This window comes from Lissotriton vulgaris, chromosome 5 (assembly GCF_964263255.1).
Source record: "Lissotriton vulgaris chromosome 5, aLisVul1.2, whole genome shotgun sequence".
Classification (NCBI taxonomy): domain Eukaryota; kingdom Metazoa; phylum Chordata; class Amphibia; order Caudata; family Salamandridae; genus Lissotriton; species Lissotriton vulgaris.
The window spans coordinates 1348211294-1348234996 of record NC_141693.1 but is presented as its reverse complement, the minus strand read 5'-3'; the positions used below and the strand labels follow the sequence as shown (position 1 = coordinate 1348234996).

At 48.5% G+C, this 23703-nt stretch overlaps 1 protein-coding gene across 1 annotated transcript in view; it reads right to left on the bottom strand.

The window, feature by feature from the left end:
• The window catches only part of CSDE1 (cold shock domain containing E1), a 689720-nt gene that overhangs the window by 334863 nt on the left and 331154 nt on the right, over positions 1-23703 (bottom strand). The window contains 1 exon segment of the mRNA XM_086923281.1: positions 7135-7347. Coding sequence (XP_086779407.1) covers positions 7135-7347 — 213 coding nt within the window.

Genomic DNA, 23703 nt, shown 5'->3' with positions numbered 1-23703 from the left:
TAGAAAGAAGTAGATGGGGGGAGCTCCCCGTCACAGACAGATGAAACACACACTTAGGTCTGCGCCTGCCATTGTCCAAGTTTCCAGGGTGGCACCAGTGGGTGGAAACCTTGTGCCAGAACTGGTTTTGCAGGATAAGTTCCTCATTCCTTAGACACCTCAGGGTTGTTCCTGTAGCTCTGACTCAGGGAAGCAAGTTTCAGACATCGTCGGTTTGGGGGAGAAAAATATTCAGTGGGATGGTTTAGTGCCAAACATCAATGAAGTGATGCAAGAGTAGGTAGAGTTGCCTGTAAGAACCTTACGCCTACTGTGCAGAAATCACACCTACCCAACAAGCTAGGGCAGGTATATACGTGTCAACCATGGACTACTAGTCAGAACACTTCTGGACCTATAGAAAACAGAAGAACTGCACCTGCTGAACCAAGTGACTGGAACTCTGGAGAATGGATAAGCATGCTATTTTACTGGTGGAGAGAAACCCCAAGTGCTAGACCGGCTCCCAAGTGAACCTATGAAAGAAAAGGTCTCCAAGGGCTAGTTGGCTAGCCTTCTGTTAAGCTCTAGGAACACAAAAGCTGCATGAAGCGTGCAAAATGAGCATGCCAGCTGACCAGTTTTTTTTGGTTTTGCACTGGACCCTGTTGGTGGCTTCTGGAAGATTGAGCACTAGCTCACTAAGTGGTGCCCAAAAGGTCCTGGACCCTTGGCTGGTGTTCGAGTGCACTCTTTCCCCCTCAAGACTGCAAAAGTGGACATTTAGAAACTTTTCCACAAAAGAACCAGAGGCTACAATGTTGCTGAACTGCAGTCGCTGTTGGCGCTACACCAATCCGATTGAACTTGCTGATTTGCTGACGCGAAAATTCTACCTGAAAAAGACAGAAGGTAAACTTTTCTTTAAGACGAACCTGGTCCCTGCAGCCGACCAGCACTCCCATCGTAGTTGGCCAAAACCTTTGATTTGACCCGGTCAAGTAAAAGCAGGTGTCCATGGTTGATGCTCTCTGCCACAATAAAACGGTAAAACGCCCCCCCCCACCCAAAAAAAAAACCTCCCAAGTTTCCCTAATCCAATTTGTCGTTTTGGAGTCCATTTGCAGATTAAAATGTGTACTATTTTTATGAATTGTAATCCTATTCTTATCTGTTTTGGTACTACAAATGATTTACACTTGTTTCATTTGAGTTTAGCCTGACTGGTCTGTGCATCAGCAACCCAGCACCTAGCTATGGTTTAAACTAAAGTAAACTAATGGGACCCGATACAGAATAGTAACATTATCACTTGGTGAGGTCTCACAACCAGCCCAACTAATAATCCACTTTCTCATACTCACCATGTAGTTACCTTTCTTCAAGAGTAGGGTGACATCTTGCACAGTGGTCATCTTGAATCCTTGTGTTAGGATTAACTTAGATAATCTTAGGTGTGTAGTTGATCAGAGAGTAGAGTCTTATTTTGGGATCTGGGTGTATACAGGGTATACTGCCTGGTTGTGTTCCTTCGTTGGTATCTCCGCTAGGGCTCCTGTTTTATAGGAGATATATCTCCTGATACAATAGAAGTAGTTTTCAATGTATTCAGTTTTGTTCTTGATTTGACATTTGGTGAGTTGGTCAGTAACTATACGGTAGCCATTTGCTGGAAGTAATTCCACTCCAATTCTGGAGGAAACCATCTACTCTGTCCAGTACAGATACTAGAATTCAGTGTTTCTTTATTTGAAAGAAATTGTGAGGCACGCAGAACTCTTTTGTGGTATGTACTTTACCCCTTTCCCCGCTGAAAGGACTGTCTTTGTGTTGTGTGGAATGGCCACTGCATGGTTGTGATCCGCACGGTTGTTTGTAACATAAATGTGGTCTGTTAGATGTTGCGGAGAACCCCCTGCTTGCCAACCTTTGTTTTATTTATATGGGAAGCCCTCCCCCCCCTCCCCCCCCTGCTCAGAATTCTTCTATTTCCCTTGACATTCACTGTCGTCCTCTATACTTTTTTGTTTTGTTGGTGTTATCTTCAATGTGCTACAGCATTGTTTCAGGTTCCATGGTTACCTGGAATTCTGGACCATACCTTCAAACCCAGTGGCAGATAAAGAACATAAAGATGGCAACCACAGACTTGGGGCACTGTGGGCCTACACAATGTCAAGGGGGATGGTAATACCCACCTACTGCTCAATGCAAAAAATATATATATATTGGGACAGTTCTGGGTCTCACCACTAGCTGGCACAGAGCACATCCGGAGAATCCAGAAGATTCACACTGCATATTCACTTTCTGTAGCATCTGTTTTTCACGTACATTTATCAGCAGTTGCTTCCTGGAGCTCCAAGCTGCTTGCAGACCGATTTCAGATCAAAGATCAAAATTAAGACAGACAAGCACTGGCGTTGCCAATAGGTCTCGCAGTAGGAAAGTTGGAGCTATTGGTTTTGTAAATAACATTTTATATTTATATATTGTTATTGACAATGCCAATAACGATATATAAATATAAAATGTCATTTAGAAAACCAATAGCTCCAACTTTCCTACTGCGAGACCTATTGGCAACGCCAGTGCTTGTTGAACAGTTTTGCTCTTTTGTTGTTGGGTTCGCATCATGGAGGGGGGCACACGTTCGCACACAGTACTTAGAACTCATGTTTCAGTGTGTGGTAGGAGGTTTCTCGTTGTGAGTTGCTAGGGCCAGGCTGGTCATGCTTGCAGCCCTGGTCGTCCCTTGCACTTTCTCTGGTAGGCGTAACTTGCATTTCGCACAGGGCGATTCTGTGAAATCACTCGGTGGCCCCTCCACATTTTCCCAGCCTGCCAACATCATATGCACCAGCTCTGTTATGTGCAAACGTTCCTACATGTTTAAGTAAACAGCTTTGCTGTTCGTGTAGTCGCTGTAGCCCGAGGCTTAGGAACTGCTTTTGTCAAGACCCTTTGCTAATGTTCTTCGAGGCCGAATGTGCCCTCGGTGGGGAGGGGGGTGCTTTGTTTTCAGGGTGTGAAGGGTGTGAAGCAGCAGGGGCCTGGGGGAAGCTGGCTGGGGAGGGGGAGGAGAAATGAGCAGATGTCCGTGAGGTGTGGGAGGAGTGCCTGATGCCGGATGGGGGCGGGAGAGCCTGGGAATGCGAGCGAGGGGAGGAGTAGCCCGAGGCTTAGGAAAGAGCAGGCTGCTAACTGCTTTTGTCAAGACCCTTTGCTAATGTTCTTCGAGGCCGAATGTGCCCTCGGTGGGGAGGGGGGTGCTTTGTTTTCAAACCTCCGCATTCAGTGCAGAAAGATTGTTATGAAGTGTGCAAAGTCTAGTGGTTTGTTTGCACAACATGGGAAGAAGGCATTTTGTGTTGTCAAGTGGCTTGGATAACGCGGCCTTTGACACCGTGATAAACCTGGCCCATGTGGCGTGTCTCCCGGGTGAACCTGTCCCTGCCTTACTCAAGGCCCAGGTAGGTGGTGTGCTTTCCCTGTGGTTAGTGATTGACATGTTTTTGGCACTTTTAAAGAGACAGTGCTGGGCTTTAGGAGTCAAGTACACACAATGATTGTTGGTACTTCAACTGGTTGGGCCACGCTTCTGAACATTCCCATTGGCGTTAAACTGAGACCCAGGGCGCTAATGGGTGGCCTCCAGCTAGCCAGTGTGTTCTCGTATGACCTTGGACCTGTGGATTGACTTTGCACCGTTTCATTTCTGCCTCTGTGTCTTTAAACACTGTTCACGAGTTGGCCCATCCTGGCACGAGCCGGTCCCAGCGCTTTGGCGTCTGCCACAAATGTGTGTGAGCAGGGATCCCCTATCAAGCGATGTATTAAAAAAAGAAAAATGCATGCAAAGTTCTATTTTGTACCCTTGTAAAACTATGTTGCCTCTTCTTAAACTTCAAACTTTAACATGCCGCCTGGAAGTGAGTGGGGGTTGTGGACGTAAGCGTACGTGACGTCTGTAACGTGGTTACGATAGGGCGCCATTTTGAACGGAAAGCCCTGCGGTGGCGGGAAAATTGGCAAAGTCCCGGGTCCGAGGAGGGGGCCCCGGTGAAGAGTAGAGGCGGCGGAGGGGGAATATGTTGGAGCGGGGTTTTCTCGTGGAGAGGATTTACGGAAAGGAAGAGCAGGTGAGTAAAGCTTTTTTGGGGGGAGTAAAGTAGAGGTATTACGCCGTTGCCTATTGTTAGTGTTGCCTTGTTTGTTAGAGTAGTTGTGTAAAGTGTAGGTAGCTTTTTAAGATTTGGATGAGGCAATGTGTGTGGTTGTTTATGATTTGTGTGTACATTTTTTGTGCGCTGACTGCGATACAGTTTGTGAGAACATGCTTTGTGAGTGTGTCTGCGAGTGTGTGAGAGTGTGTGTGAGAGAGAGTGTTTTTAGTTGTGTTATGAATCTCCAGTATTAATTGGCGCACTGTGATAAGTAGTTTTGCTACTTACAGTTTGTGATGCTGTCTGTGTGGCAGGAGTGTTACCTCCAGCTGGAGATGTTGTGGCTATGTTTTTCTTTGGCTTGTACACTGAAATTGAGTTTACATAAAAAATAGAGCGCCGTATTGGGGTAGACGGATAGATTATGTAGTGATTTTTAACAAACAAATAATCTAGCCTTCCCGGAGATTACATTGAAATACATGTTTATTTTTACTGCTATTGCACCATGTTGTTGGATATAGTTGTGAACGGTACAGAACATTATGCGGCTGTGCTATAAAGTGGTTTTTTTTTAAATATGTCTGAGCAAGATGCTGTTACAGTGCTACCGGCGCAAGTACGTGTTTTGTGAGTAAGTTAAAACAAGAACAAGTCGGGTTGAGGCGGGAGAGTGAGAGAGTGGGAGGGAAGAGCTGGAAAAGGCCAGGATCAGCAGTGCGGCATGGCTGTGATTGCGTGGAGAGAGAGGGGAGGTGCTGGTGTGGGAGGGGGAGGCTGTGATTGCGTGGCGAGAGAGGGGAGGTGCTGGTGTGGGAGGGGGGAGGTGCTAGTGTGGGAGGGGGAGGCTGTGATTGCGTGGAAAGAGAGGGGAGGTGCTGGTGTGGGAGGGGGGAGGTGCTGGTGTGGGAGGGGGAGGCTGTGATTGCGTGGAGAGAGAGGGGAGGTGCTGGTGTGGGAGGGGGGAGTTGCTGGTGTGGGAGGAGTGCTGCTAGGGGAGGAGAAGCCTGATGCCGGATGGGGGCGGGAGAGGCTGGGCTTGCATGCGATGCGCGTGCATGTACACGGGCACTGCATGAAAACCGCGGGGCTGAAAGCCCTTTGGTTTGAAGATGTTTTCGCCACATGAATTCTCGCTACGCTCGATGCGCTTGCGCGCATCGATAGGTCGCGAGACCTAAAAAACAGACACAACCAATATAAAAACAGCGAGTCTAAAAAGGTTCATGAAGATTGATCCAAGGTAAGTAAATAAAAAATGTCCCTTCCTATCGAAAAGGAAAAATAAATGAAACTAATGCCTTTATTATGTCTGAAAAAGGGAAATTCTAAAGATGTTATTCAGTAATCACGTATCTTTCACGGTTTAGGAATTCCAAGAGAGAATCACATTGATTTAGTACTCAAGAAAACCTGAATTCCACACAGAAGTACTTAAGAAAACGTAAATGGCTATATAAAGCACACTAAGAAGTGACTTTGGCTTTACGGCAGTTTGCAAACATTAAAGTACTAGCTTAGGTGCGAACTACTAGCAAATTAGATCAAAAAGGCTATCCTGGTGGCTGATGCCACTACATTTGAAGTTAAGCCATTACGGGGTTTGGGAAGATTTAGTGAGCATTCTAAATGTGTTAATTGTATTAAAATGTCTCCATTCACTAACAAATGCATGACACTATCACAACAAGCAGACTGGTAAAAATACAGTAGTTGTTATCACCATAAAGAATGCTAGCTCGCTGACTATGCATTGTTTTCTACAATACAAATCTTTTTAATGGTATCCCCTTCAATAAAGCAGAAATCAATGTAAGCCGTCTGCTGTATATATAATAATGATCCATTTTGTACTAATGGGCCCCAGCAGCAGTATATTTTTTAGAAATCGCTCCAACACTAGATCTTCTTACTAATATAATAAACATTTCTGGTATGCAGTATAAAACATTTACAGCCTCCCAGAAAAAAGTCCAAATAGTCTGCGTAAAAATCCGGTCAGTGAAAAATGATACATTATTTTTAAAAAGTCGCATTAAATAACATACACTGAAGCAACTGAGTGCCTACAATATACATCTTTAAAAAAAGAGGCTGCTTTTATCACTGGCCCATTCCATTTGCCGTATGTAAAGGCAATGAGTTTATTAATGTTACAGCATTTTAGACATTACTAGTGTTATACAAGCAAGGCTTTGTCGCTGGTAAAAGACCACAATTTAAAGTAAATGCAACAACTACTGTAATTTGTACTTCAGGAACTATTTTCCAATAGCAACACAGCAATCCATAGCAATTTCCCTAGCAATTCATGCAGAATGATGTATGAAGTCAAACTGTAGCACAAAAAAATTGTTCAATGCTAAAATTTTATTTTATAGTTTAAGTGACCTAGCTTTAAGCAAATCTTGATGTAAGAGCTAGTAATTATCTTCATAACAGATGCAGAAATCAGTGGAAGCTTTCCCATGTACTGCCATATTACCCTTTAAGAATAAAGACTGAGGACAATAACAATCTTGAGTTGCACCACAAGACTACTTCGCTCCAAAAAGAGTCTTACCATCTAACTGTTATAACTTTTGCTTCAAATAAATTCTACCACTCCAGATTACGTGGGTGCAGTCTTGACATTTAAAGTAAATAAACTTCGGTGAATGGTCCCACATTTCTATACTCAATTAAACCAATAGATTCCTAAAACAAGAAACCTACCCATGCAGTTATGATAATAAAGTGCTCACACCTCAATCTGCCGTGGTACTGCAATCTAGAATTTAACTAAGGCACTTAATACTTAACTACTGAACCAACAATTCAATTTGTTAATAAAAAAAAAGTACTTTGTTAAGTTTTAGAATGCTATTTCTTTTTTAAAAGCAGTATTGATGACTTCACTTCCATTTGGAACAAAACTAACCAAAGTCTGCCTAGTAACCCGCACCACAAACCAACCAACCACAATATAACTAAGGTATACACTACTTGCCATTTCTCTGGACTCATCAGTGTAGTGAAAACTATCTGACAGAACTTCGATGTTGGTAGCACGTTCCAATTTGTCCCGTCGATCTGTTGAGATGTTAAACCTGACATGGTCTCCTTCCAGAAGTGTGACCTTGGACTTCGTATCTTTATCTCCAAATGGAAGTTCTTTAGGAATAACGAAGTCAACTTTGATACGTCCCGGTAATGGATCGTTCTAGTGAACAGGAAGAGGAGAAAATCCTTCATACAAAGCAGTATGTTTCTCCTGCCAAAGAAAACTATTACTATCGAACTATTTTTGATGCAATTCCAACTGAGAAACTCAATATAAAAATGAAGCGGAAATAATAACAAAAGAAGGAAAAAAAACTCAAAGATTAAGTGAACATGTTCTAAACATACCATTGTTAGAAGAGACAAACATTGATACTGATGTCCAAGAAGTCTTTATAGGTATGTCTTTTAAAGGCTAACAGTAAAAGTAGTATACGTTAACTATCTGTAGTGTTAGTACTGTTCATTGATATACAAAAACACAGAAGAGTTCCTTCGAAGCACAGAATCCTGTTACAAAGCCACACTCTTGATAAAGCAAAAGAAAGCACGTCCTAAAAAGTCAACATTTGCTATTTTGTGAGTTAAAACTATATAAAGATATATATAGATGTATAATTTAACTGATCACATCCTTAAAGGGGCCGAATTCTTTTGTTCCATATGAATGTGAATACCTAAGTTGAAAATATGGAATAATTATGAATATATGATGATAGAAAACATGCATATGGAACATAAGAATTTGGCCCATTCAGGGTCCGATTAGTTAAATTGAGTAAGAATTGGAAATTATATTGCTTTATATGTTTTGCTTTTTGAATCTGTTTATTCATTTATCGAGATTGTAATGTGTCTAAATCAAATGAACAGATGAATCTGCATATTTAAAGATGGCTGCCAAACAAATTAGGATTGAAATAAATTGTGAAACCTCTTCAGTTTCGCCGACATTTCTTAATAAATTAGTGCTAACTTTATTTAAATGGATTGTTCAAATGCACAGACGATTGACTTTGAGGAAGGCGACCATGCAGAAATGTTTCCTCACATTACCACCATGCGCAGCATTCTATGGAAACTTTTCTTTTCAGCTTTCCCACATTGACGAGGACCTCACAATGGACCGGCTCTGCACGCAACTCCGCATGACTTCATTAGAGCCATAAGAAGACTTAGCCTGCGGACGTCCGTTCCACCCATTTTTTCCATGCCTTTGAGGTAAACGGGTGAACCGACACTACACAAGTATACACATTATACATACATAGCAAAAACAGGAAATTTTTCATCATAGATATTTCCTAGAGCCAAGCATCACATGATTTAAACAATAAATCACATATATACACATTTATTTTTTCGGTATGAGCAGGCAGGCAATGGAAAGGCATGTGAGTCAGTGAGGAATCCACAGGCATCTGCCTGTGGATTCCTCACCTTTTGAATTGAATCCCCAAGCAGTCCAGCTCCTGGCGGAAGGTGCCTGCCTACACCAAAAATTCCTGCAGCACAGAACGTGCAAATCAGCCATCCCTTCTAACCTCCGAATCTAAGCAATAGTGCTTCCCAAGAGTGTGAAGGAAGGCCCAAGTTGCTGTCTTGCAGATGTCTACCACAGAGACAACTCTAGCTAAAGTCGAAGACTTAGCTCTGGTAGAATGAGCGCAAATAACATCAGAAGGCTTTTTCTTGGCCAAGGCGTAGCAGAGCTTGATACGCAGGATGATTCACCTGGACAGCGTTCTCTTTTGGACAGTCTTACCCTTCACTAGGCACACATATCCAATGAAGTCTTGGTCATCTAACCTGAAGTCCTTGGTCCTGTCAGTTAGGAGCTGACCACCCTCTTAGGGTCCAAGTGATGAAGTCTCCTCCTTAGAAGAATGAGGGGGAAGGTAGAAAGTGGGTACGGTTGTGGACTGCCCTAGGTGGAAAGGAGTGTTCACCTTAGGAATTAAAGCATCTCTGGTCCTAAGAACCATATTATCCGCATGGAATGATGTAAATGGAGGCTTGGAGGTAAATGCTTGCTACTCACTCACCCTCCTGGCGGAAGTGATTGCAGCCAGAAAAATTGTGTTGAACGCTAGGAAGACAAGGGAAAACTATGTAAAGGTTCAAAGGGAGAACTAATTATGAAAGTGAGAATCTCATTTAAATCCTACTGAGGCATGATAAAAGGGAGTGGGAGGAAACCTATTTGTGAGACCTTTAATGAATCTCGTAACAGCTGGAATTGATTCCCGCTTTTCCCGCCGCTGCCTCCCTGCGGCCCCGCCCCCGCCAGCCGATTAAGCACCCCGCTCCCGCCATCCAGCAGACCCTCCCTCCCGGCTCCCTTCTTAAGGGGACTTTGCACTGCGTTCAGGAGCGACCACTGTGCCTTCCTAGGCCGGGCCGCCCCCACGCTCCTCCTGCTGCTGCTGCCAGTTTCTGCCTCCTGTTGTGAAATTTCCGCCGCTGCAGGCGACCCAACCGCCGCTGAGCCGCCCGCACTCGTGTTCCCGCTTTTCCTGCCGCTGCCTCCCTGCGGCCCAGCCCCCCGTCAGCCGATTGGGCACCCCGCTCCCGCCACCCAGCAGACCCTCCCTCTCGGCTCCTTTCTTCTGACGCCTCACACGCGCAGCGGGTGCGCCAAAGGCAAGCCCGTCTGCGCCCGTCCGCGCCTGGACCGCGCCCAGCGCCAGGACTCCTGGCCCCCGCAAAGGCCATCCTATCCGCCGGACCTACGACGCCGCAACACTCAACACACTCAACGCCAGGGACAGATTGATTTGCATATAGCCAGGTTCTGAACTGGGATGGTGCAGTGAGATAAAATAACGGTGATGGATCAAACCCTGATCTTTGGACTGGGTAAGAGTAATCTGCTTAATTCAGACACTCTGTTCATCACCACCCCCATTTCTGAATCGTTTTTGGCCACTATAGGTGTGGCAGGGTTTACTCAGACATGAGTCCCTTTCTCACTGCACCATCAGGATTCAAGCAAGCCGGGCCGACGACGGCTGAAATGCCAGAAACCGGTCCCCGGTAGCTTGTCTCCTTTCTGGTGAAGAATTGGCTTGGTAGTTTAGTCTGCCCTGTTCCCATGATGCACTAGGCCAGGGACAGACTGATTTGCATATAGCCAGGTTCTGAACTGGGATGGTGCAGTGAGATAAATAACGGTGATGGAACCCAGCGGACCCTCCCTCCCGGCTCCTTTCTTCTGACGCCTCCTCACACGCGCAGCGGGTGCGCCGAAGGTGCGCCAAAGGCAAGCCCGTCTGCGCCCGTCCGCGCCTGGACCACGCCCAGCGCCAGGACCCCTGGCCCCCGCAGAGGCCATCCTATCCGCCGGACCTACGACGCCGCAACACTCACACTCAACGCCGGCCGAACCCCCGGTTGCTACCGAGCCACCCCGAGACGCACCCACGGACCCTTCTGCTGCCGATCCTGCAACTTCTCCTGCATCCAAACCTGCACCGCACCCGCCAAGACGATCACCAGCAGTAACCACCTGAAGTGCATCCTGCTCAACACCCGCTCCATCCACAGACACGCCGTGGAACTCTGGAACCACCGCATCTCCAGACGTCGCCTTCCTGACAGAAACCTGGATGAACGCCTCCTCAGCGCCCGACATCGCCATCGCCATTCCGGACGGATACAAGATCACCCGGAAGGACCGCGTAAACCAGACTGGAGGAGGCATCGCCATCGTCCACAAGAACACCATCCGCATCACGACCAACTCCGACGACACCCTCACGGCGGCCGAACATCATCACTTCCAGATCCACACCGACCCCAAGACCACCCTCAGAGGCACCCTCCTCTACAGACCCCCAGGACCCCGCACACAATTCAGCGAAGACATCGCCGACTTCAACAGCCTGCACACCCTCCCCTCCGCCGACTACATCCTCCTCTGGAACCTCAACTTCCACCTGGAGAACAACAACGACCGCAACACCACCACCCTGCTGGACAACTTCGCCAACCTCGGACTCAAGCAACTGGTCAACACCCCCACCCACTACACCGGCCACACGCTTGATCCAGGCTTTTCATCTAGCAAGCACATCACCTTCAGCCACTCCACAGGACTTCACTGGACCGACCACAGCTGCGTAAACTTCAGCTTCAAAAGAACCACGACCCACCACCACCCGCAACAGGTTCCCCACAGGAGCTGGAGCAAGATCACCGCCGAACAGCTCACCACCTCCCTCAGTCAGAACCCACCCGCCAGCACAACGGACCCCACCGAAGCAGCACGCAACCTCACGAAGTAGCTGACCGAATGCACCGACGACCTCGTGCCTTTAAAGAACCCTACCAGCAGACCCAGAAGCAAGAAAGCCTCCTGGTTCACTGACGAACAAGGACTCCAAGAAAAACTGCCGCACCCTCGAGAAAGCCTGGCTCCTCGACCAGACCACAGACAACATGACCGCCCTCAAACACGCCACCCGCAAGCACCACCAGCTTATCCGCACTACCAAGAAGAAATCACTGAAGGAACGACTGGACAACAACGCCCATGACAGCAAAGAACTCTTCAGCATCGTCAAGGAGTTCGCCAACCCCAGCAACAACGACATAACTCCCTCACAAGACCTCTGATACTCTCTCGCCTCGTTCTTCCACCGCAAGATCGCCGACATCCACAACAGCTTCGGCGCACCATCGACGCACCCAACAACCGAACCAACAACCTCCACCACCACCCTCCGCTCCTGGACCACGGTGACCACCAAAGACACAGCCCGCACGATGAACACATCCACTCCGGATCTCCTACCGACCCCTGCCCCCACCACATCTTCAACAAGGCCGACTCCATCATCACACCCCAACTACGGGACATCATCAACGCCTCCTTCAACACCGCCACCTTCCCGGAGAGCGGGAAGCACGCCGAGCTCAGCGCCCTACTGAAGAAACCAACAGCAGACCCCACCGACCTAAAGAACCTTCGCCCCATCTCGCTCCTCCCCTTCCCTGCCCTGCCAAAGTCATCGAGAAGGCAGTCAACAGACAGCTTGCAGCCTTCCTCGAGACGAGCGGATCCCTCGACCCCTCGCAGTCTGGTTTTCGAGCCAACCACAGCACCGAGACCACCCTCATCGCAGCCACCGATGACATCAGAACCCTGCTCGACAACGGCGAAACAGGGGCCCTCATCCTCCTGGACCTCTCTGCCGCGTTCGACACAGTCTGCCACCGCACCCTAGTTCAACGCCTCAGCAACATCGGTATCCAAGAGAAGGCACTGGAGTGGATCATCTCATTCCTCACCGGAAGAACACAGAGTCCGCCTCCCCCGTTTCGTTCCGAGGCCACAAAGTCTTCTGCGGCGTCCCGCAAGGATCATCACTCAGCCCCACCCTCTTCAACATCTACACGAGACCTCTTGCAGCCATCGCACACCAGCACAACCTCAACATCATCTCCTACGCCGACACCCAACTGATCCTCTGCCTCACCAGAGACCCCGCCACCGCCAGAACGAACCTACACGAAGGGATGAAAGACGTCGCCGAATGGATGAAGAACAGCCGCCTGAAACTGAACTCAGACAAGACGGAAGTCCTCGTCCTGGGACCATCGCCCTCCGCCTGGGATGACTCCTGGTGGCCCCCCGCCCTGGGCGCCACCCCCAAGCCAACAGACCACGCACGCAACCTGGGCTTCATCCTGGACTCCTCCCTCTCGATGACCAGACAAGTCAACGCCGTCTCCGCATCATGCTTCAACACCCTACGCATGCTCCGCAAGATCTTCCGATGGATCCCGACCGAAACCAGGAAGACGGTCACCCAAGCACTCGTCACCAGCCGACTGGATTACGGAATCGCCCTCTACGCCGGAACCACAGCCAAGCTACAGAAAAGACTCCAACGCATCCGGAACGCCTCCGCCCGACTCATCCTGAACATCCCCCGACGCAGCCACATCTCCGGCCACCTGAAGGACCTGCACTGGCTCCCCGTCAACAAGAGGATCACGTTCAGGCTCCTCACCCACGCACACAAATCTCTCCACGAACTGGGCCCCAAGTACCTCAACGACAGCCTGACCTTCTACACGCCCACCCGCCAGCTACGATCAACAAGCCTCGACCTCGCCGCCGTACCACGCATCCGAAGAGCCACCGCTGGTGGCAGATCATTCTCCCACCTGGCGGCCAAGACATGGAATTCTCTCCCCATCCATCTTCGGCTGACCCAGGACCATCTCGCCTTCAGGAGACAACTCAAGACCTGGCTGTTCGAGCAATAGCAGTCCCCTTCCCCCAAGCGCCTTGAGACCCTGCCGGGTGAGTAGCGCGCTATACAAGTGTTATGATTGATTGATGGTTGATCTGGTAAACAGAGAAAAGCAGATAAGGCAGACAAGTAGCCCTTAACAGTAGCTACTGCACAACCTTATTGAGCCACGGAAAGAGAAACTCAGAATATCCGACAAATAGACAGATTTGGTGGAGGGTCTTCTGGAAGATAAAATTACAACCACATCTGCTGGGAGAGAAAAAGACCTCAGTTTGCCCCATTCAATCTCCAGGCACGAAGGTGCAGGCCTTGGAGGTGGGTTGTAGAACCTGCTCCTGCAAGAGGAGATCTACCCTTTTAGGGAAACAGAGCGGAGGGTGTGATGAAAAGTAAAGGAAGTCTGTGTTCCACACCCTTTGCGACCATTCAGGGGCAATCAATATGACTTAGGCCTGGTCTTGGCAAATTTTCCTCAGAACTCGAGAAATCAAGGGTATGCAAGACCACGCATAAATAAGCTGTGAGCCCCAATCTAACTGAAACGAGTCCCCCAACACTCCGCGCATCGGATACTGGAGACTGCAGAACGACGGGCAACGCACGTTCTAGTGAGTGGCAAACCGGTCCAACTGGGGAAACCCCCACGTCCTAAACATGTAAAGTATTATCTCTGGATAGAGACGCCACTTGTGATCGGCCAAATGTTGCAGACAGACACTGCGCATGTACATTCAGTTCTTTGGCCCGATGATTCATGATCAGGCAAATCTGATCGTCCTGAGCCCAGGACCAGAGTCGCAGACCCTCTCTGCACAGAAAAAACAACCCTACTCCTCCCTGCTTGTTGATGTACCACATCGCAGTAGTGTAGTCCGTTAGCACCTGAACAGACTCATCATTAAGGGAGGGAAGAAAGGCCTTGAGAACCAAATGTTTCGCCCAGAATTACAAAGAGATTGTTGTGAAACAACCTCTCCACTGGAGACCAACGGCCTCAGACCTAAAGATCCCCCAGATGAGCTCCTCATCCTAGAGTGGAGGCATCCGTCACCACTGTGGCCACCAGAGAAGGAGGTTGAAACTGAGTCCCTTGAGACAGGTTGCCAGGAACACTACCATAACAACTCACCTGCAGTGTCTCTGGAGATTCTTATCACCTCTTCAAGATCTACACTGTGTTGGATTCACTGCCTGCAGAGACACCACTGGAGGGCCCTCATATGCCAGCCTGCATGGTTGACCAACAGTATGCAGGAAGTGAACAGACTGAAGACACGCAAAACATTCAGGACTGGAATGGCAGCTCATTCTGAAAAAGCAGGATCATGGTCTGGATATCTTTAATCCTCTGAAGAGGCGGGAAGGCACGACTTGCATTAGTGTCCAGTACTGACCCAACGTGTTGCGCTGAGAGGGCACCAGGAGAGATTTGGGTGCATTTTTCAAAAGCCAAAAGTTGAACAACAAGTGTACTACTTGCAAATTATGCAGCACCATATATGGTGACTCCGCTTTGAGCAGCCAGTCGTCCAGATAGGGGAACACAGGAACCCCTGATCTTCTAAGATGTGCTGCCACCACTGCCATCACTTTGTGAAGACACATGGTGCGAAGTACGGCCAAATGGAAGGACTGCAAACTGGTAGTGTTGAGACCCCACCGTAAAACAAAGACAATTCCTGTGAGAAGTTGACCTGATATGTGATGTCCACTATTCTAGTGGGCACCCTGTATCGGTCCAAACAACCCTTATGGTGATGGTTGTAAAGTCAACCTTATAGACCAGCTATCCTAGTGAGAGCATGGACAAAGCAGTCTTAGGCTAATACTTCAGAGAGCATGTGAAGCCAATTGTTTTGCCAATAATAACAACCCCTTGAATACCAAATGAAAGGACACCACACAAGGTATATATCAAATATATATGTATTTATTACTAACACAACCCCTCTGCACTGTTTATGAGGTCAGAGTTCGAGATACAGCACAAGTGACTCAATAAGCATACTGTAAGTTGCACAAATACAATTCTGCCCTAGGGGCCTCACGAACCAGATACTAAGTAGAACCACTTCAGGAAAAGTGAATAGGCCTAGGGCATCGCTGGGACTACACTGAGCAACCACAGGTTAGGAAGTAGGAGTCCCACAGGATGCGTGTGCAGTGTCTAAACACACACGTGGGTTCTCAGCCTTTCAATGGAAACGTAAAGTTTACAAAGTAGTTGATTTCGGGCACTTCCGGATGGACTACGGGAAAATCCAGTTAGACTAGGACACTTGGATAGTTATTTCCCACGGGAGCACCGGAGTACTAGAGTTACCTCACCCAGTGAAGCCGGGTGCAAAGGTGTTCTTTCGTGTCGAGTTTCGTCATCGAATCCTATGGAGAGCTGCACAAAGATGCTGCAGGCGACCAGGAGGAAGATGTCCGGTTGGATCCAAGGGTGGATCGGAGCAGTGAAGAATCTGAAAGCAGAGGGGACAGAGTCTGGGTCACTAGCCAGTGACCAGGAAGGAACCAGGCGATGTCGACCTGCAAACAGGTGAAGTGAAGCTGGTCTCTGCAGCCACGTGGACCAGGAGGCGTCGACGACGACCAGGAGCTGGATACGGACTGTCCCACGAAGGATCTCGCTGTTGGCGGTGTCTGCTTCCGGATTGGAGTCAACAAGCAACCCACGCAGGAAGGGAAGATCGGCTTCTGTTCAGACCAGCAAGGACTGGGGAGCTTCCCCTTTACAGGAAAGCAGGAGCAAGCCCAGAGCAACCAGGCAAGAGGTGTTAATTCAAAAGGATGTCTTAAGGAGGGCCACTAGCCAACGGGCTAGCAACCGCGAAGACGCGAAGAGAAATGCAGGCGCAGGCCCCACGCGGCACTCGTGGAGTGTGGAGGGCTAAGCTTCGGTGCACTTACGGCTCAGGGTTGGGGCTTCTCAAGTCCCAATGCACAACTTCGAGGATGCCTCAGAAGCTGCACAGTTAGCAAAAAGGAGGTACTGCAGGTAGTCCGGTCCCCACGTCTCGTGTCCGCCACGGGTCTCAGCTTTGCTGTGGATGTGGGTCGGAGTCAGAGAAGTCTGGAAGTCCAGAGGCTGCGTCGCTAAGTCTTCGGATTCCGGCAGGAGCGTCGACAAAGCAAACTGGCAAGTCACTGATGGTGCCTGTTTGCACAGGGTGGTCACTCCTTGACCACAAGGGAGATTCTTCAGTCTTCTAGTTGCAGTAGAATGTCGAAGGTCCAGAGTTTCGTTTCAGTTCAGGATAATCTAATGTCTCTAGACACAGCTCCTAGCTTTATACTAATCTAAGGGGCTGGATTACCTGCTAGGTCTCTCCTATGGGTGGAACCTGGGAAGGGGGTGGTTACACCCCTTTCCCTTTGTCCAGTTTCACGCCAGAGCTGGGGCTGGAGTGCCCCAGCAACTGGTTTCAAACCGGGCTATGGATGGAGCACCTTGTGCGCCCCAGGCAGTGTCTCATTTCATTCAACCCACCCTGCCCCAATACACTATAGCCTGTCTGGGGAGGTGCTAGCACCTCCCAAGGCAGTAAACCTATTGTCCAGGCCTCCCCTGCCAGAGTTTCGTCCAGCAGCAGGAGGTCAGACTCGTGTCTGTGGCAGCAGCATCCATTTTGTGATGCTGAGGCTCGGTTTAACTTTAACCGGGTAAAGCTACAACTAGAGGTCTTCACCCTCTAGAAAGGTGGAATGCTACCCCCGCCTCCAGGACTGGCACGGGGGTAGTATTCCAAAGCGTATGACACCTTACACGACATGTTTTGATAAAGCCAAACCAAAGTAAGCATTAACCGCTAGGATTATAACGCACTTAAGAGTATATGGTATGGCTATATCATAGAACAGCTATAAGGACATGGTTCAGAAAGCTGCAGGCAGGCTCAGCTCATGCTAGAGCACCATCTCACATAAACCAAGCACTCTGCCTTCAGGATTGTCAAGGCCTGCCATAGGAGTGACTTATAGGTATACATGTGTCTATATATAATGGTAGGTATAGGAATACTATACCTAAGCAAGGGGTGGTTACACAACCTTGCCCCAGCTGAGTGATCAGCCAGTTGTGTCAGTTTGGATGGCCATCCAGGGGTGGCATAATACATGCTGCAGCCCCTGGTAGGCCTTGGATGCACATATGCCCTGGGTACCTATGGTACACTATACAGGGGCTCATAAGGTGACCCAATATACAATTGGAGATGTACCGAAAGTACATTGAGTCCATTTTACCGTGAGAGCAGATAGCCTGGGGCCCTGATTAGCAGGATCCCAGGCCAACTAAGTCTAAAACCAGCTAAACACTAGGCAAAAAGTTGGGGTAACCATATAGTCGGATATCCACCTTCCTACACTTCTGATGCAACTTCAGGATGGGGATGTGAAAATACTCATCCTGCAAATCGATAGATACCATCTAGTCTTCCTTCTGCGGTGCATGAAGAACTAGCGCCAAGGTCAACATCTAGAATTTCTACTGTTTGGAGGTAAACATTAAAGACCCTGATGTCTAGGATTGGCCTCAAGCGACTGCCTTTTTGGGAATCAGGAAGTACCAGGAGAAGCATTCCTGACCCCTTTCTTACTGCGGAACCACCTTGATCGCACCTTTCTGCAGTAATGACAGAACTTCCTGCTGGAGGAGAAGCATTCCTGACCCCTTTCTTACTGCGGAACCACCTTGATCGCACCTTTCTGCAGTAATGACAGAACTTCCTGCTGGAGAAGCAGAGGGTGCTCAACCGACCGCAAACCCTGACGGGGAGGGTAGGGAGGGGGAAACTTTTGGAACGGTAGGGCATACCCATTCTCTACGATGTTCAACACCCAGAGTTCTGTAGTAACAAACCTCCAATGTGGTAGAAAATGGAACACCTGTCCTCCTACATGACAAGTATGCTCTAGAATGGCACAGCAAGAGCTGCTTCCCTGCTGCACCAGATTGAGGAATGCAAAACAACAATTGATGGACAGAATGCAGAACAATGTCATACATTCATCCCAGTACAGAGATCTGGGCCTAAATCCATCGTTTTTTTGCACTCTACACCACCCCAGTTCAGATATGGCCATATGCAAATCAGCCTTGACCCTGTGCCTCATGGGAACAGTCCAGCCCGAACTGCCAAGCCATGTCTTTCCTGGACCGGAATCAAGCATCCTAGGACCGGTTTCTGGCTATCTGCCTGCTCCTAATAGAAGAGGCTGGGGGTCGCATTACAAAGGCTGCCAGGCCTTTAAAGCTCCCCTGCCACAGATGGCTCCTCATGGCCTGGGGGAGGTGTGAACACCTCCGCCCAGGAAAGGCTTTGTTTCTGGGCTCAGGAAGCAAAGACTCTCCCCCTAGGGGTCCAGAAACCTGTCTCGTGGTGGCAGGCTGGTGTGTACCATTCAGGGAACCCACCAGAGGCTGGTCGTTTTTCAGGGGCATCTCTAAGATGCCCTCTGTGTGCATTTTTCATGAAATCCCACACTGGCATCAGTGTGGGTTTCATATGCTGAGAGGTTTGATACCAGTTCTCAGTTTTCAGTGTATCCATTAGGGTGCTATGGAGTTCATAATTACAAGCATATACTCTTAATGGCAGCACAGCACATACAATGTCTAAGAATTGACAGACACTGTAGGGGTACAGGGCTCATGCACTATACCCTCCCCACTGGTATAGGGCAGCCAGCTAAAGGGGTGACTGATCTATTCCATTGGGAATGGGTTGTAGGCATGGCACACAGGGATGTGTGCTATGTCGACTCTTCACTATGTTCTGCACCAAAACACGCAGCCTGCAAAGGCAGTGTGTGTAAAGATACAGCGCCTCAAATGGTGGCACAATAAGTGCTGCAGTCCTTAGAGGTCTTCCCTGGTCACAGTGCCCTGGGTACCTGTGGTACCATTTTCGAGGGGCTGAAATGTGGCCAGAGAAGCCAATTGGGTTAGTTTTGTGGAAAGACCACAGGCCCTGGGAACCTGATTGGCAGGGACCCAGGGCACATCAAGAGAAAGTGCATCAGTAGTCTGGCAAAATGTTGGGGGGTTACTGCAACAGAAACCTACTTTCCTACACTCTTCTAGACCTCATCCTTGGAACAGGTGTCAGAGGCACAGGAGGCTTTGGATCGGCCTCGAAGGGAGGTCTACCAGGACATTAGTTGGCACCGGTTCAGAACCAGACGGCACAGGGGAAGATGCATCCAGTGGCACCCGCCCCTACAGCGATTGTATTGGCATTGAAAACCTCAGCATGGGGAGAGACCAACTTCCTGGAGCCATCGTCATAAAAGGCATAAGAGGCACCCGAGGAAAATTAGGTGACAAACCTCCCAGGGAGTATGCCAGCTGACCCATGGGGCCAACAAGGGCACCAGTAGGGTTTGCCGCTCTGATGAATAAGCCGAACATCGCATTCAGAAAAGGAGGGATCCGAGAGACAGGATACCCTGGATCCGGTAGTGCAGGCGATAAAGCCGCTTGAGGAGGGAACACATTTGGCTCTGCCTGCAGCACCAGAGACGTGGAGCCAGAGGTGGAGTGGTCTGCTTCGGCAACAGTGAATGCGTGGATTCGCTTGAAGCCAGTGGAGTCACTGCACTCGGAGACAGGGTCGGAGTCACCTCAGGAGAAGGAAACTGAGAAACATCCTTCTGATGATGCTGGGGAACTGGGGACACGGACTTTGGCGTTGCATCCTTCGACAAACTACACAGAGTCCCATGGTACTGTTTCTTATGTTTCTCAGACAACCTCGAAGTATGGGGAGTCGTGACTTGGATTTGGGCCGCAAACTTCTTCAACCCCTTTGTTTCTTGGCTTAGCCCATGAACAATTTGGCCTCCCTGTCCTTCGGTGCCTTGGGGTTCATACACCTGCATGACAAACACTCCCCGACGTCATGGTCCAACAAGAGACACCACAAACAGTATTCATTGGGGTCAGTGATAGACATCTGGACCCGGATTCCCTGCATGGCTTAAATCAAGATTACCACGGAGTAGCCTTAGTCGCTGCTACAAAGACCCAAAGACTTTAAACAAAGAAACTCCCAGAAATAGAGAGCCCTGGAAAGGAAAAGGTTACTTACCCAGAAGCATCTGTTCTTGGCATGTAGAGCTGTAGATTCTCATGCTTTGCATAATCCTGCCATCTAGTGTTGGGTCCAGATGTTTGCAAGTTGTTTTTCTTCGAAGAAGTCTTTCCAGTCAAGAGGTAGGAGACTACGCCTTTAGGTGATAGTGCTCATGGACATCGACTCCATTGATAATGGTTTTACCGCAGAGGGTGAGAATGGAGTTAGTAAAGGTGGAATAGAGATGTCCATGCATATGTATATAAGATAAGAAAGCACTGCAACAGGTATAGGTACCCGGGGAGGCGAGTGGGCGCATGTAAATCTACAGCTCTACATGCCAAGAACAGATGCTTACTGGGTAAGTACATTTTTTCGTTCGAGGCATGTGAGCTGTAGATCACATGCTTTACATAGACTATACAGCAGTATTCTCCGAAAGCGGTGGCTAACCTTTAGATGTTGCAGTCGTTTTGAAAAAGTGTTTGAAGTACTGCCTGGCCTGCATTAGGTTGTCGTCTCGCTAACACATCTACACAATAGTGCTTTTTGAATGTGTATGGTGTAGATCATGTTGCAGATTTACAGATGTCAACTATGGGAATGTTCCATAGGAAAGCCATAGTAGACCCTATTTTGCGAGTGTAAAGCGCTATAGGGGGTATTATTAAAGTTCTTTTTGCTTTTGCATAACATGTTTGAATACATTTAACAATCCATCTAGAAATACCGGATTTGGATAGAGGTTTGCCTTTGTGAGGTGGAGCAAAAGCAACAAAAATATATTTTGTGTTACGAAATGACTTTGTTCTTCCTATGTAATATAACAAGGTTCTTCTCACATCTAAAGTGTGTAGAGCTCGTTCTGCCACTGAATCTGGTTGAGGAAAGAACACAGGTAACTCAACAGATTGATTGATGTGAAAGGCAGATATTACTTTAGGTGAAAATGTAAGGTTGGTATGAAGAACCACTTTGTCTTTGTGAAGCTGGAAAGAAGGTTCTTCTATAGTTATTGCCTGTATCTCACCCACTCTCCTCAGTAAAGTGATTGCAACGAGGAAAGCAATTTTCCATGAAAGAAATTGCAGTTCACATTAATGCATGGGTTCAAAAGGTGGGCCCATTAATAGTGTACCTTAGAGCGCTTGAAACACTGCTAGCAGCTCTAGATGATTTATGAGGAGCCTTTTGCTTTAGACTCCACAAGCCTTGAATTGTGTGATTGTGGAGATGAGCTCCCCAACCAGTGAGCAACGCATCTTTTTTTGAGCAAGTTTTGTGTGTTCCACCACTGCAGAGAGCGAGGAGTAAATCCTACTACCAACACTAGAGACCCTGCGACTAGTTCCACTGACTCACTAAGTATTCCTGTAGGGGACGCAAGTGAAGCTGTGCATGGGGAACAATCATGATACAAGAGGCCATCATTCCCAGCAACTGCATATACACCCGAGCTGGTAGTGAGTGAACAGAAACTGACTAATTACAGCCTGAATATCGAACGTTCTGGCTGCATTGGCAAAAGCTAGAGCTCTTGAGTATCTAAAGTTGCTCCTAGATAGGCTGGAGTGTTGGAAGGTTGGAGATGAGACTAAAATATTGACTGTAAACCCCAGTTGGTGCAGTAACTGCAGTGCTATGTGAGTGTGCTGGAGACACATTAGGTACGTACTGGCTTTGATGAGCCAGTCCAAGTACGGGAAAACATGAATGTGTTGTTTTCCCAGGTGAGCAGCTACAATTGCCAGACATTTTGTAAATACTCGGGAGCAGTGGTGACTCCGAATGGAAGCACTTTTGAACTGATAATGCTGCCCCGCTACCACAAATCTGAGATATTTGCGATGAGTGGGATGTTCTGGAATGTGGAAAAATGCGTCCTACAAGTCAAGAGCAGACAAAGTCGCCTTGTTGTAGAAGTGGGAGTCCTTGTTGAAGTGTCGCCATGTGAAAATTATCAGTTTTTGTTTCAAGTCTGTTTTATTTTCAGGCAATAACATACCACAGGTCCGTTTAGACACAGCGTTAAGCCCACAACCCTAAGCAGGGCTGGCCGCGAAATAAGTTAGCGGTGGGGCCTTGAGGTCTGCACAAGAAAGGCAAATTGATACACAGCGTTTTGCCTATAACCCCACTGGAGCCGGCCGAGTTTCATGCCGTAAGCTGCACTACCTTTCGGACATTCAGAAAACCAAGATACCCAAGATAGATGTCCAGAAACAAGCGGGCAACTAGCCCAATATCTAAAGGCAGCCCAGCAGGGCCCAGTAACTAAAAGACTAGTAAAGAGATGAAGAAGAAAAGGGAGATGGAGAGGAAACAGGAGGTGGAGAAGAGAGCACAACAAGAATAAAAGCAGTGTGTGCGGGGGGGGGGGGCAATGTAAGAAAGCCTGGGGCAACTCCCACGTCCCAGGGGGGGTGTTCTACAGGAGGAACAATGGCATCCTCAAAGAGACGCAGCGTTCGGAACCTGGTAGGCATGAGGCGCGCATGCTCTATAGTGCAGAGAAATTGTACTAGGGGCTGCCAAACTGCCTTAAAATGTGTGTCACATGCTTGCAATCGCGCTGTAAAAAGGTCCATCGTGATGACATGCCAGAGTCGTACAAACCAGGCTGCTATTGGGGGGGGGGGGGGGGGGGGGGAGGGAGGGATTTCAGTTCTCTTCCAGTATAGGGCTATAAGTTGCTTAGCCGCTCCGAGCATCTTGAGCGCCAAGACCCAGTCACTTCGGGTGAGCGCCTTCAGCCTGGCAGGTTTGATGCCTAGTAGGATTGTGCTTGTGGCTTCAGGCAGTGGAAACCCCACTAACCCCCCTTGATGTGGCTAAGGACCTCCTTCCAAATAATGGTCAACATTGGGCACGCCCACCAGACATGGATAAAATCCCCAGATGCAGACTGACACCTTCAGCACAGGGAAGAGGATGTGGGAAACATCTTGTGAAGTCGCTGAGGCGTACAATACAATTGAGTCAACAGTTTATAGGCATTCTCCATCTGCGGGATGCTCTGGTATATCTTAGGGATGTCCCGCCAAAGTCTATCCCACTGTGAAGGCTCAATATCCGTGCCGGTCGCCAGCTGCCATTGGTGCTGGTATGGGTGAGAGGGCATAGTCGGCGGGTGCTGAAGAATCCGGTAGATCTGAGAAATCAGCCGTT